Here is a 13706-nt window from a genome sequence, read left to right on the forward strand (position 1 = left end):
GACACTATAAATGTATTATTATTATTATTATTTATATATATATATATATATATATATATATATATATAATATTTGAGTGAGATCTGGACTCCAGAGTCAATGTACTTTTTCTGTTCTGTACTACGTGTGCGCAATGGGTTGTTTAAACTTTAAACTACAACTGTACTGTTTAGGTCAGCAGAGAAAGAAAAACTTATAATGAGTTTAAGAGTTTAAAAGGAAAATATCTAGCATGTTGATGTGGCTGATTTCGAGAGGTAGGAAAAAGATTGGTAGTCAATAAATTATAATGTCCTATCATGGATTTACTTATCAAATCTTTGTTATCGTGAATTTACTTATTTGAAATGGTTGGGATACTTTTAACCCTAACTTTTGTAATAATATTATTAATTTAGGTTGCATTTAGCTCTATGTAAATAAATTTCTAAGCATAAAATAATTTTAGGGGAAAATATTTTACTAAAATGAAAATATTTTTAGATGTTTGTTTTGGGTTCTAGGAAATACACTGGAAAAGTATTTTTAGTATTTGGTCATGCATGTAAAAGTATTTTTTTTAGAAAATATTTTCTTGCGTTTAGGCCCCCAAAGTAAAACATTTCAGGAAAATGCCAAAAAAATATTTCTATAATACAATTGGGCATCTCAAAATACACATGCACATCATATATGCACATCCATTAATTCCAATCACAAAAAATATGAACATTATACACATCCAAGTTATATAACACAACTTTCATGGTCATTCACCCAAGTTTAGATGTACCATTTTATTAAGCTCATCATCAGGCAGGACTTGATATTCCACAGCGTTTAGCATTCTTGCATTCAACTTTGTAATCTTCATTTCATGGTTCCGCTGCTCAATTGCGATATCTAATTGATATTTCAATAAATCGTATTTTTCATATTCTGTGCTAGAACTCTCTTCAATTGAAGGAGTACTGGATGAAGAATTTTGTTGCACATTCCCACCTTCAATCTGCCAAAACTTCATAAAAGCAATTTCTGCATCCAATTTATGCTTAAACACCTTGTGGTTTGCCCTAGAATATTGATAGACTTGGGCACGGGCTTCTTCCCATGTGTCATACACCCCAGGCACACGACCAACAAACACAACGTATGTCTTACCCTGTAGGTGGTCAATATGATAAACAGATTAAAAACTCAATTTGGCATTATGACATATATATTTTTAGCATACCAAATTATTTGGCGTACCATTCAATCTAATGTGTAAGCAAGAAGATGATATTTACCAAAACACAACCTGCAATACAAGACAGTGTAGACCCATTCAACATCATCTCAGCAAAGTATTGTAATAAGCCCAATTCAAGAACAATGTTAATATTAGAGGTACCAAACTATTAGAGATAACATTATGCACATATAATTTTTTATACACAAATATATATATATATATATATATATATATATCTCTCTCTCTCTCTCTCTCTCTCTCTCTCTCTCTCTCTCGGGTCTGGTACAAGGATGGGGAGTGGTGGGTTCGTCAGAGTTGGGCTTTGAGTGGGAAATTTCAGGGATTGGTTCATCAAAGTGGTGGGCTCGTCAGAGTGGGACAAATGGGGTGTGGTGGGTTTGAGGAATGGGTTTTCGAAAATTTCAGGGATGGGGTGGTGGGATGCTCAAATCAGTGTGAATAGCTACAGTGGGTAGATCCGATTTGGGCATTGCTCGATCTGGTCTTGCTTGGTCGGAGTTGAGTACTGTGCAAGATGGAGGGGACGACGACAAGGATGGGTTTGAGCAAGAAAATAAAGGAAGGAAGAGGAATAGAGCACAAACCGTTGCGTGGAGGGGATGAGGACGATGATCTGACCAGTAAGGATGTGCTTGGGTTGTCTTCAATGGAGTGTCTAAAGCTGTGCTTGAGCTCTCTCTCACACTCTCTCTCTTTAGGTGTGTAGTCCAGAAATAGAGTGAAGGTAAAACAACTGTGTAAAAGATTTTACGGGTTAGCTAGGGGTTTTATACAATCAAGGGAAAATGAAATTCAGTTTGACCTTATTTGCATGTGCCCCCAAACAAGGATGATGGTGTAAAATAATTTCCCAATTCTATTCTCCACCAAATAAACGCACCCTTAGTTTGCCTTCATTCTCCTGTGATTATGATTCTAACTAAAGCTTATGGTGAAAGGGTGAAAAGAATTGTAAATAAGCTACCGTTTGATGGGGTAATTTTTGCCAATACTATTGGTTTGACTGGTGGTCTATGGCTGCTCTGGGACTCCTCTCGGATGGAAGTAGTTGGGATCTCATCAACAGAGTAGGAAATTCATGCGATGGTTACCCCAACTTATTCCAACTCATTTTGGTTGTTATCTGCCGTTTATGCTAGCCCAAGGTTTGCAGAGAGGGGCCTCCTTTGGGAAAATCTTATAACAGTCCCTGGCCTTCACTCTCTTCCTTGGGTGATCGATGATGACTTCAATGAGGTCCTTATGGGTGAGGATAAGTTCAAGAGGCGATTTGTTAACATCAATAGAGCCCTCCGCTTCCAAGAATGCTTGGATACTTGCATGATGATTGATATTGGTTATTCTAGAGCCCGATTCACCTGGTCCAACCATCGGCCTTGAACTCACCTTATTCCAGAAAGGATTGACTGGGTTTTTGTTAACGCAGAATGGAACATCCTCTTCCCTGAGGCTTTGGTCCAACACCTTAAAAGCGCTCATTCCAACCATTGCCCTGTTTTGCTTTGTTTGGATAAGAACCATGATGTTAGACTTCCTCAGCCTTTCAAGTTTCAACCTATGTGGTTATCTCATCCTACTTTCCCAGATGTTATTAGAAACGCTTGGTCCAACCCAACTGTTCTTTCTAGTGCAGTTGCTAAATTTGTGGATAAAGCAAAAATCTGGAACAAGAATATCTTTAGAAACCTTTCCACCAGAAAAAGAGAGTGCTTGCAAGACTCCGGGGTATTCAAGCAGCCCTTTCTACAAACCCTAGCAACTTCCTGGTGGAATTAGAAAAGGAGTTAAGATCTGAATTTCATGACATATCCAAACTTGAAGAAGAGTTCTGGGCCATGGAATCTCGAATTACGTGGCTTGTAGAAAGGGATAGGAATACTGGATTCTATCATACGTCGGCACTGGTTCTGAGAAGGAGAAATCGTATCTCCTGTTTGAAGGATAGAGCAGGTAATTGGATTTAGGGGGACAGAAAGATAGCGGAGTTCATTAGGAATGGGTATACTGAGTTGTTCTCTTCTAGCCAGTAGTCACAGTTATTCTATTCTATCAAATTGGAATCCTTCTTGCTGGCATAATTGTTTAAATGAGGAGGAGGCAGCAAAGCTAATTCGCCCAGTTTCAAATGGATATTAAAGCTGGCCTCTGGTCTCTTAAGGCTTTCAAAGCCCCAGACCCTGATGGTCTGCATAAGGGCTTTTTAAATCGTTTTTGGCTCTTGGTGGGAGATTCAATGAGAGAGGAAGTGAAGGGAATATTCTCTTTAGGTAAGATCCTAGAGTACCTTAACCAGACTATCATCACCCTTGTCCCCAAATGCAAAAAACCAGACTCTTTCAATCATTATCGGCCGATCAGGCTGTGCAACACGATGTATAAGATTGTTTCAAAGATCATTGTTGGGAGACTGAGACCTCTACTGCCTTGTTTGGTGTCCCCTCTACAAACTGCTTTTGTTCCTGGCCAAAAAGGAATCGATAACACCATTATAGTGCAAGAGATTATCCACTCTATGTCCAAGAAGAAGGGGAGGAGTGGGTGTATGGTGATTAAGATAGATTTGGAAAAAGCTTATGACTGGCTCGAGTGGAGCTGTATTAGAGATACACTCACTCTCTTTGAATTCCCAAGCCACTTAATTAAGTTGATTATGAGTTATGTGTCCTCTTCTTCAATCTCCATTCTCTTTAATGGGGGCGCCTTTGATCATTTCCTTCAGTACAGAGGCATTAGGCAAGGGGATCCCCTCTCCCCGTATCTCTTCATCTTATGTATGGAAGTATTGGGGGCCTTTATATTTAAGAAATGCAATTCAAAATGTTGGAATCTTGTTAAGGCGTCTCGTGGTGGGCCGGCTTTTTCCCATTTGTTCTTTGAAGATGACCTAGTATTGTTTGCGAGAGCAGATCTCAAAAATTGTGTGGCTGTTAGGGATGTGCTCGATTCTTTCTGCAGTATATCCGGTCAAAAGGTAAGCTAAGATAAATCCCTGGTCTACTTCTTTCCCAATGCCTCAGCTGATGTGAGGGTCAAGATATGTGATATCTTAGGCTTTCATTCAACCCCATCTCTTGGAAAATACCTGAGGATTTCGATAAAAAATTTGACAATGGCCCAAGATTTTGGCTATATTATTGAGCGGGTCTAGAGCAGATTGGTGGAAATCAAACTTGCTTTCATTTGTTGGAAGACTTGTTCTTACTCAAGTGGTGACCACCACCATTCCGAATTATGCTATGTAATGCATAGCACTTCTGGCAAAGATTTTAAGTAGTGTAGACAGGCTGAGCCGTAACCTCCTTTTAGGCTCCTTAGAAAGCAAGAAGAAAATTCACTTGGTTAGTTGGAAGAAGATTACTAAGCCAAAGAAAGATGGGGGGCTGGGTATTCAAGCAGCTAGAGACAAAAATATTGCAAACTTAGCCAAGCTAAACTGGCGCCTTCAATCAGAATCATCCTCCTTATGGGCTAAAGTTCTTTCTCAAAAGTATCGATCCCCAAGGAAAGCCTCAACCTCTAGCCTCATTAGAAGAGCTTGTTCATCTATTTGGCCAGCCATCCGCAAAGGTGAAACTGTTTTCAAAAAAGGTACTAAATGGATTGTTGGTAAGAATAGTCAACTATCTCTGTGGTTTGATAAGTGGTTGGACAGAGGGCCTCTTAGAAGCTTGATAGCAGGGCCCTCAACCGAGGGGAAGAAGGCATTATGTTGAAGGATGTGGTTAACTTCTCGGGTTGGAATTGGCAAGCTTGCTCCTTTGTCTTTCCTAAAAGGCTGCTTATGGAAATGAAGGCCACCCCTGTCTCCTTTTCTACCCGAAACACTGACTGCATCACATGGTTGTCATCCTCAAGTGGGAATTTTGATATGAAGGAAGCTTACAAGTTGGCTAGAGTGGAGGTGGAAGGTAACTGCAATGAAAATTTTGATGAAGAGTGGATATGGAGGGTGCTAACTATTCCCAAAGTCAAGTGCTTCCTTTGGCAATGCTACCATAAAAGCATCCCAGTAGGCACCATCCTTACAACCAGGGGAATGGACGTCTCACCCACTTGTTAGCTTTGCAATATAGGTTCAAAAACCATCCTGCATGTGCTTAAAGATTGCCACATAGCCTGGAACCTTGGAATTCCTTATCTCCGCCCTTTCCTGCTACTTCCTTTTTTGGTTTGCAGCTCAATGACTGGCTCCAGCTAAATTGTCATAACACCAAAACTCTGGCCACTTCAGACATTCACTAGGGTATTATTTTTGCTTTTGGAATTTGGACCTTATGGATCCATAGGAATGATGTTGTATTCCGAAATGAGAGAAGCCAGTGCGGTTTAAAGCAAGAAGTTCTAGCAAAAGCTACTGAGTTTGCCTATATTGACATCAATGGAAAGCAAACCATTAATCATCGGAGAATTAGAGTTAGTTGGCTTAAGCCCCCTTTGCATTGGCACAAGCTCAACTCGGATGGTTCGACGATGGGAAATCCCAGACAATCTGGTGGTGGAGGCCTAATCTGAAATGACAAGGGGGAGTGGATCAGAGACTATGCAAGGGTTGTCAGTCACAAAACCAATGTTGCAGCAGAGCTTTGGGCGTTAAGAGATGGAATCAGATTGTGCGTTTCCCTTAAACTCCCTGCTGTGATTTTTGAACTTGATGCAAAGCTTATTGTGGATATGCTTCAAAAGGAGGATAGTAGTCAAAATAGCATAGATGCCTTAGTGAGTGACTGTAAGTCAGGTCTAAGAGAAATTCCTATTGTTCAAATCCAGCATTATTATCGCGAGGCAAATAAATGTACCAATGCGCTTGCTAGAAGGGGAGCGTTGCTCCCACAAGATTTTGTTGTTTTCTTAGACCCCCCGGCAGATGTCTCTCTTTTACTTAGTCTGGACTCTGCTAGGATGGCCTATGATCACTTTGTTCCCTCGCTTGTTTCTGTTGCTTAGTTTTTAATACATTTCCCTTTCTACCAAAAAAAAAAACATAGGATAATGGTAAAGTATTGCGGTATATATAGAGAAAATTTAATTAAATTTAAAATTGAATTTAAATTGTTTTTTAATTTTATGCCATGTTTACTATCTAAAAATATTTCAATTTTTGTATTAGGTTAGTTAATGTTACACAAAGGACAACAGTCAATATAAATAATAATAAAAACCCAATAAAAAAGAAATAATGAAGAAAGAGTCAACTCATTTTTATATTCAAAAATAAAAAATAAAACTCATGTATATATCTATGGCTTAAAAAATGTGTAACTCTTACATTAAATATAAATTAAACTCATATATGTGTGTGTGTGTGTGTGTGTATGTGTGTGTGTGTATATATATATTCTAATATCATATCATATCATATCTATCATATACTATATAATAAAAGTTAGATTTAGAAGCTGTGGTTGCACCAAGTAGCTTCATCAAATTGTAGAAATTTAAATTTTAAAAAAAATAGATATAATTTATTTTTGTTCTTATCTTCTTATCCTATAATTTATAAGTTGATAAAATATTAATTTGATTACAATCCAAATTCTTCAACTAATTTTTTTACATAAATTATATCACCACACCTCAAAAACAACAACGAAATTAGTTCATGTTTTTTAGATTTTCAAAAAAATAATTATAATATTTTGTTCTTATCTTCTTCTCCTAAAATTCACACCTTTATACATTAGACTAACATTAGACTTTTTGTTCATATCCATTTCGTCAATGTGGAGTGTATATATCAAATAATTCATAATAAATGCCCACCATACTGTTTCTTTTCTCTATTTTCTCTTCTTTTACCTACAACCTTACAGGTATGTATTTTTTTTACACTATATATATATATATATATATATATATATATATATATATATATATATATATATATATATATATATTTGTTTACTCTAATTTTTTTCCATCAAATTGAATAGGTTTTGTGTATTTTTTGTCCTTTGTTTAAACTAATTTTATTAAATTATATCCGATTTATATGATTATGGTTTGAGAATCAATCATTAAATATGCTTAGACATGATTTTTTTATTATTTTGTATATTGTATATGAATTAAATGTTTATGACATGGGTTCCACCGGCGATATGTTGTTACACATCTATGCTTAATATGGTTAGACATGATTTTCTATTATTTTGTATATTATATATCAACTAGTCGCTAACCTGTGCTGTGCTGAGGTAGACTAAAATAATTTTATAAAATCTTAAATTGATTAAGAAACTATACCATTGCATGATTTGCTTTTGTATGATTTCAATTTATCTTACAATTTGATGAAGAAGTCATTGCTTGAACGTGTAATAACTTGCAAAAAATTAGTCAGACAATTTCAAATACTGCAAAAAAAATAACTCAAAAATTCAAATATTAAAATTTCTAGAAAACCAAAAAATATTAAAGAATCAGATGATTCACTACATAGAAATTATTGAAACAAAACAAAATATATACGACTAAAAAATAGAGAAATATAAAAGAAAGATGGGTTAAATTCAAAAGAATAATTTCAATTTTTGCAAGTTTTTTTATCTTGTAAAAAACCGTTAAAGAGAGTTGGGTGGTTTATGTACGAAAATTACTTTTTAAAAAAGTTGCAGTAGAACTATTCTATTATCCAAAGAAGTTGAATTTTATCAATAGTTGATGATTTTTATATTTATCCAAATAAAGCCACGTTTAGGATAATCTTAATGTAGGATTTATTCAAGTTTTTTTTTTTTTTTATCAACATTTGAGCTTGAGTTTAAGTTAGACTTGTTAGAAAGACAAAGTTTCACTCCTTATTAAGTTTGGACTAAACAAAAATAATTTTGTTTTAAAAAAATGATAATGATGAGTTTGAGTTTAAGTTGGATTTGTTAGAGAGATAGAATTTCACTTCTTATTAAATTTGGACTAAACAAAAATACTTTTATTTAAAAAAAAATGATAAAAAATGATGTGTTTGAGTTTAAGTTGGACTTGTTAAAGAGATAGAGTTTCACTCCTTGTTAAGTTTAGACTAAACAAAAATAATATATATATATATATATATATATATATATATATATATATATATATATTACATGTTTATGACATGGGTTCCAATGGTGATATGTTGCTTACATCCCTGAATTTTGATTTAGAGAACTGTAAGGACTGGAAAGACTAGCAGCCCAAACCCACTTAGAATAGTAACTAGATTAGTTCAACCATAGCCCAAAACAATGAGTTTGTAAGAGAAGGAAACAAACAACAAAAGGGGGGCTCTGCCCGAGGATGAAAATAAGGAAGAAAAGGAAGATGTTATTAAATGGATGAACTAATTTTTCAATACAAACTGGCCCGAGGAGGCCACAGTTACATAAGAAATGTTATTGTTCACTCTTTTCTCTCAGTGTTCTTCTTGTTTCTTTTCTATATCTTGATACTTGTGTCTTGATCTTTTTCTCTGTAAACCCTTTTTTCTTATATACTCCTCCTTCCCTCATATCTCAACCTTCCATCTTTACCTAACAAACCTCCCCTCATGACACTTGTCTCTTTTTACATTTGAAGAAGGTGGTGGAAGGAGTCTGCTTAGCTATGACTTACACTATTCAGGCCACTTCCTCATCAATGCAACTGATAAAGCTGTTGCCCATCATTTAATGCGAAGACAACAAGCTACTCCAAACTAGAAACTAGAAACTTCCCTTATGACCATTGATTCTCTCTCTTCAGATCCCTTTTCCCACTTGGAACGCCTCAGAGTCCTTTAACTCATCCCTTCCCCTCCTCGGGTGACCTTCCTCCTCGGGCCCGTGACATCCCTACACCAATACTGCAACTCTTCAACTTCATCCTCGAGCACCCACAAGAACAATCTTATTTTTACCTTATTATTAAGCATGTCCTAATGTAAATTTGATGATAAATTGTTCTATCTATTTTATTATTTAATGTTACTTAAATTAGAAAATATTTTCTTATTTTGTTTAGTTTACACATGATTCTTGATTAAATCGTGCGTCACATAGGCATAATAATAGTATACCAAATCTGAGAGAAATCTAATTAGAATCTAAATTGAATTCTAATTTTTGTCTAATTTTGGGCAATGTGTCTTATATAAGTTTTTTAAAATTTTTGTTCAAAGATAAATAAACCATCAAAACTCAATAAATGAAAGAAAAAAAAAAGTAATCTCATGTGTATATATATAAAAAAAACTAAAATAAATAAATAAAAGATAGTGAAAGAAAGTAAAACTCATCTATAACTTAAAAAATGTGTAACTCTTACACTAGGTACATTTTGAACACGTGTAATTGTGATTTTTTTTAATTATGCTGTGCATATATATGAATTACACACTAGTGTATTATAAAATTAGTAAATTACTCTTGAATTCTATTGGCTGTGGAGGGCCTCTAATAAGGGACACCACATAACATAGCATTTTACAACTCACTTAACATTTTAATTCTTATTTTTCACATCTAAACTAACACTATTCCCTTGTTTATTCATTTCACTCTCTTCCTCACTCTCTTTCTTCACCCATTGCAATTTCTCTCTCTCCCTCTGTCTTTTTCTCTCTTTCTTCACCCACAATCAACACAAGCCACCACCACCATTAATAGCCACCAAAATCACATACATATACCCAAAAAACCAAATAATAAAAATTCACATAATACCCATTCTGAAATCATAATCACATACCCAAATCCAAAAAATCACTTACCCAGATTTACCGACCCAAATCTTCAAAATTGCTGACCCACTAATTATGACCACCACCACAACCACCAATCTACACTTTGGAGGACGAAAAATTACTGAGTGATCACCCAAAGTGTATGAGCTCATGATAGGACATAACCCACAAAGATAGGGTGAGATACCTAATCCCGATAGGTTAAGCAGCATGAAGAGAGAGAGAGAGAGAGAGAAAGGTTTGTTGAGAGAAAAAAAAAAGAAGAAGATATTTTTAATTTTTTTGGGAAGAGAGAGACAATAAAATAATATATTTCAATTTACACATATAGCTACAGTAATCCTTATTTTTACAAATTTACTGTTCACAATTGCTAAAATTTTTTGGCAATACCCACCTGGATAAAGGTCGTTGTTGGTGCGTGTTTTTCTAAATGGCAATTTTAGGGGTTTTACACCCTCCAATGCTAATACTCTAAGTATCAACATCATTTGTTCTAAAAATGTCATTTTAACACATCAAAAGACTACTTTATTTTTTTAGCACATCAAGAAAGAGCACTAGTCTCCATACTCTGAGAACACCTAAAAATTACTCATTTAGAACTACAACGATTGTTTTAAGTGTTCATAATTAGTCTCAGCCAAAAAAAAAAAAGTGTTCATAATTAGACTTGATTTAAAGTCAGCTATTGTTTGATCATAACCTAGTTTCCGTACTCTGAAAGCACCTAAAAATTACTCATTTAGAACTACAATGGTTGTTTTAAGTGTTCATAATTAGTCTCAGCCAAAAAAAAAAAAAAAAAAGTGTTCATAATTAGACTTGATTTAAAGTCAGCTATTGTTTGATCATAACCTAGGGGAATTGTGGCCATTAATATTATCGGTAAACTATATAATTAGTCTTCAATCTTTACACTATATCTCAATTTAATCCCTAACATTTCAAATGTGTCAATTTGGTGCCTAATCTTTTGGTATTGTGTCAAAATGGTCTCAAAATGAAAAATGCTGACGTAACTAATAGTTAAAATAAAATATTATTTTTTGACACATAGACTTCCACATGTATTGTCACGTTAGCATAAACTTTAAAAAAAAAAAACAAGTGCCACGTGTCCTTCATATATATATATATATATATATATATATATATATATATATATATATATATATATATATTTTTTTTTTTTTCCTTTCATTTTCTTTTGCTTTGCTTTCTTGGGAAACAAACAGAATTATAAACCCATAATTGAAAAATTCCCGTCATTTGCCTTGCATTTTCTCAACAACCAAATCAAGGGAAAAACCAAACTTTGAAGCTTAAACCACTCACCCAATTTCCTTGTTCTTCTTGCTCGCCATCCGCACTATCGTGCTTAATGAAATCAAAATTTTTTCCCTTCCTAGGTGCCACCAAAGTGTTGTGCTTGTTGGCATCGTCTTATACCTCTTCTTTAATCCCAGTCCCACCCAAAGATCAAAATAGTCCATAAAATTCTTTAGTGCTACTGATAATTTGTTGTTAGGCCTATTGTTAGACTTTATCAGCATCAATTTAATTACACCTATGAGCTATGAAAATAATAGTGGACTTTATGGATGACCTTTAAATTTCTATAAGCAACATAAATATTGTGTATTTTTTTTTTTTTTGATACAAGATAGAATTCTACTCTAGTCTAATATAAGTGTATATGTGTGTGAAGCTCCCTCCTAGAGACTTGAACCCCGGCCCTTGCCCCCCACAAGCACTTATACTTGTAGAGTGACCATCGCACATTTCTTTCAAAAATGGGTTTTTAGTTAGTTTTGTCACTTTTGCTTTTTTATTAATATTGTTTTACTTTTTTCCCTGTTTGATTTCGGAAAATTGCAAGAAAATGAAGTTAAAATTTTCAATTATAGGTTTTCCATTATGGCAGTCCATGTGAAAAAAAAAATATATGTATTTTAACTATTAGTTATGTCAACATTTTCCATTCATTATTTAACGGTTGAGACTATTTTAATACAATACTAAAAGGTTAGGGATTAAATTGACACACTTGAAATGTTAGGGATTAAATTGAAATACAATGTAAATGTCAAGGACTAATTATTTAGTTTACCATAATATTATCTACAAAATCCAGTCCATACATAGTCACAGCAGATGGGTGAAAAGAAATCTCGTTGAGTTTTATCTAGCAAAAGGAGAGCGCAAATTTGCATCTGCATGAGCCCACTACTGGTAATGGCTTGTAAAAATTGAGGGAAAGATAGCAATATTCATGAGGTTCTGTAAATTCGTCAAGCCAAATACTAGCGTATCGTAATTCATTAGTTTCGGTTCAATGTGCACGCGTAATTTTTTTTTTTTTAATCAATAATCGGAAGAAACATTAAATTTACAATTCAAGAAAAAGAAAAAAAAAAAAAAAAACCACAGATTATAACAGGACACATCACAAGCCACCAATATAACATATTTCAAATACATAGATGTGTTTAAGAAAAGCAGTAGATCATAATGTTATATAGATATGATGTCCAAAACGAACTCGAAAGTTAATACTAATAGTGGTGCATAATGGATTTACAATAGAGATGTTTTCCCACTTCATTTGCCAATACAGAAAGACAAATACTTCTCCAAACATGTGCTAGCAACTATTCAGCAGCTCCCAGAATTGTGGTATCACCCTTCATAGAATAAAATAAAAATATTAGATTCAACTTTGAAAAGTACTAAAAATGAGAATCATTTTTTTTTTTAAATATTTTTTTGGATTTAGAAGAACAGAAGGTTTAAATGCTATGCGTAGAATTTATTTTAACAACAATTCATGCACAAAAATTTCACAAAAAGAACTTAGTAATCCTATAAAAAGTATGCTCAATCATAATATTTTATAACAATTAAATTCATCTTTTACCATTTTCATAGTGAAATTTTAAAAATTTTCAATTTCAATATAAATTATAAAATTATCTACCAAAGTAAATAAAAAACATTTTAATGAGACCAAGTCTTCAAATACATGAATGATCCAAGACTTTAGTAGATACTAGAGCACATTTTATAATAATAAAAAACAAAATTGAGAAAACAAAAATTACCTCATCCCAATAACTACTAGACTAGTTGGTAATTTTTTTAAGAGCATTATTGGATTAACTCAAATATTATTAATAATCGTTTTCATTAATTTGGTGGCTGTGTTATGAGAAACGCATGTATCCATTTGTTGATACTGTATCACATCACTAATAGGGGGAAGGGGAGAACGTGTTTAGAAATTACGTCTATTTCTCATATTTTTCTTCTCAAATTACACTCAAGATGTATCTATGTAAGTCCAGCCAAACCAAATTGTAAGTTTCCAAAAATAAAAGCCGACAAAGAAAAGCCCCAAATTGGCTTAGGCCTATCTATTTGACATTCTTTACCATAATTCTATAAAATAAAAAATAAAAAGTTCTAGGAAAAATCCAAGTTGATAAAAAAATGCAGTGAACACTGATCATGGAAGCCTTAGGGTCATGTTCATTTAACATAAATATTCAATATTTACGTAAAATATACATAAAAACTAATTAATAAATTGTAATATCCACACTTTTTTCTTTTCTTTTTGAGAGTCAATAATATCATCCACCTTAAGTGACCTAGATACAATATACAATGGAACATAAGGGGCTACGGGATAGGATTGGCCTATTAGGCATGAATACATAATGTGTGAATCACATGTAATTATGCAATAATAGGGATTTTTCTTTTTTTGTT

The 13706-nt window shown here is 33.8% G+C and overlaps 2 protein-coding genes across 2 annotated transcripts; both read left to right on the forward strand.

The window, feature by feature from the left end:
• Positions 1-2317: 2317 nt before the first annotated feature.
• Positions 2318-3010, forward strand: LOC142633034 (uncharacterized). Its single transcript, XM_075807319.1, has 2 exons — positions 2318-2570; positions 2661-3010. Exons 1-2 carry the CDS (start codon positions 2318-2320, stop codon positions 3008-3010), a joined length of 603 nt encoding a protein of 200 aa, XP_075663434.1.
• Positions 3011-5021: 2011 nt separating this feature from the next.
• On the forward strand, positions 5022-6178 carry LOC142633035 (uncharacterized). Its single transcript, XM_075807320.1, has 3 exons — positions 5022-5206; positions 5521-5696; positions 5811-6178. The coding sequence occupies exons 1-3, from the start codon at positions 5022-5024 to the stop codon at positions 6176-6178; spliced, it is 729 nt and encodes a 242-aa protein (XP_075663435.1).
• Positions 6179-13706: the final 7528 nt, after the last annotated feature.

The sequence above is a fragment of the Castanea sativa genome, chromosome 4, assembly GCF_040712315.1.
Source record: "Castanea sativa cultivar Marrone di Chiusa Pesio chromosome 4, ASM4071231v1".
Taxonomy (NCBI): Eukaryota; Viridiplantae; Streptophyta; class Magnoliopsida; order Fagales; family Fagaceae; genus Castanea; species Castanea sativa.

Coding starts and splice junctions, on each gene's coding strand:
- LOC142633035 (XM_075807320.1), top strand. CDS start 5,022: ATGAAGGCCACCCCTGTCTCCTTTTCTACCCGAAACACTGACTGCATC. Junction 5,207..5,520: donor CTAACTATTCCCAAAGTCAA/GTGCTTCCTTTG, acceptor ATGGATCCATAG/GAATGATGTTGTATTCCGAA. Junction 5,697..5,810: donor GCACAAGCTCAACTCGGATG/GTTCGACGATGG, acceptor CCAATGTTGCAG/CAGAGCTTTGGGCGTTAAGA.
- LOC142633034 (XM_075807319.1), top strand. CDS start 2,318: ATGGTTACCCCAACTTATTCCAACTCATTTTGGTTGTTATCTGCCGTT. Junction 2,571..2,660: donor TTGCATGATGATTGATATTG/GTTATTCTAGAG, acceptor TTGTTAACGCAG/AATGGAACATCCTCTTCCCT.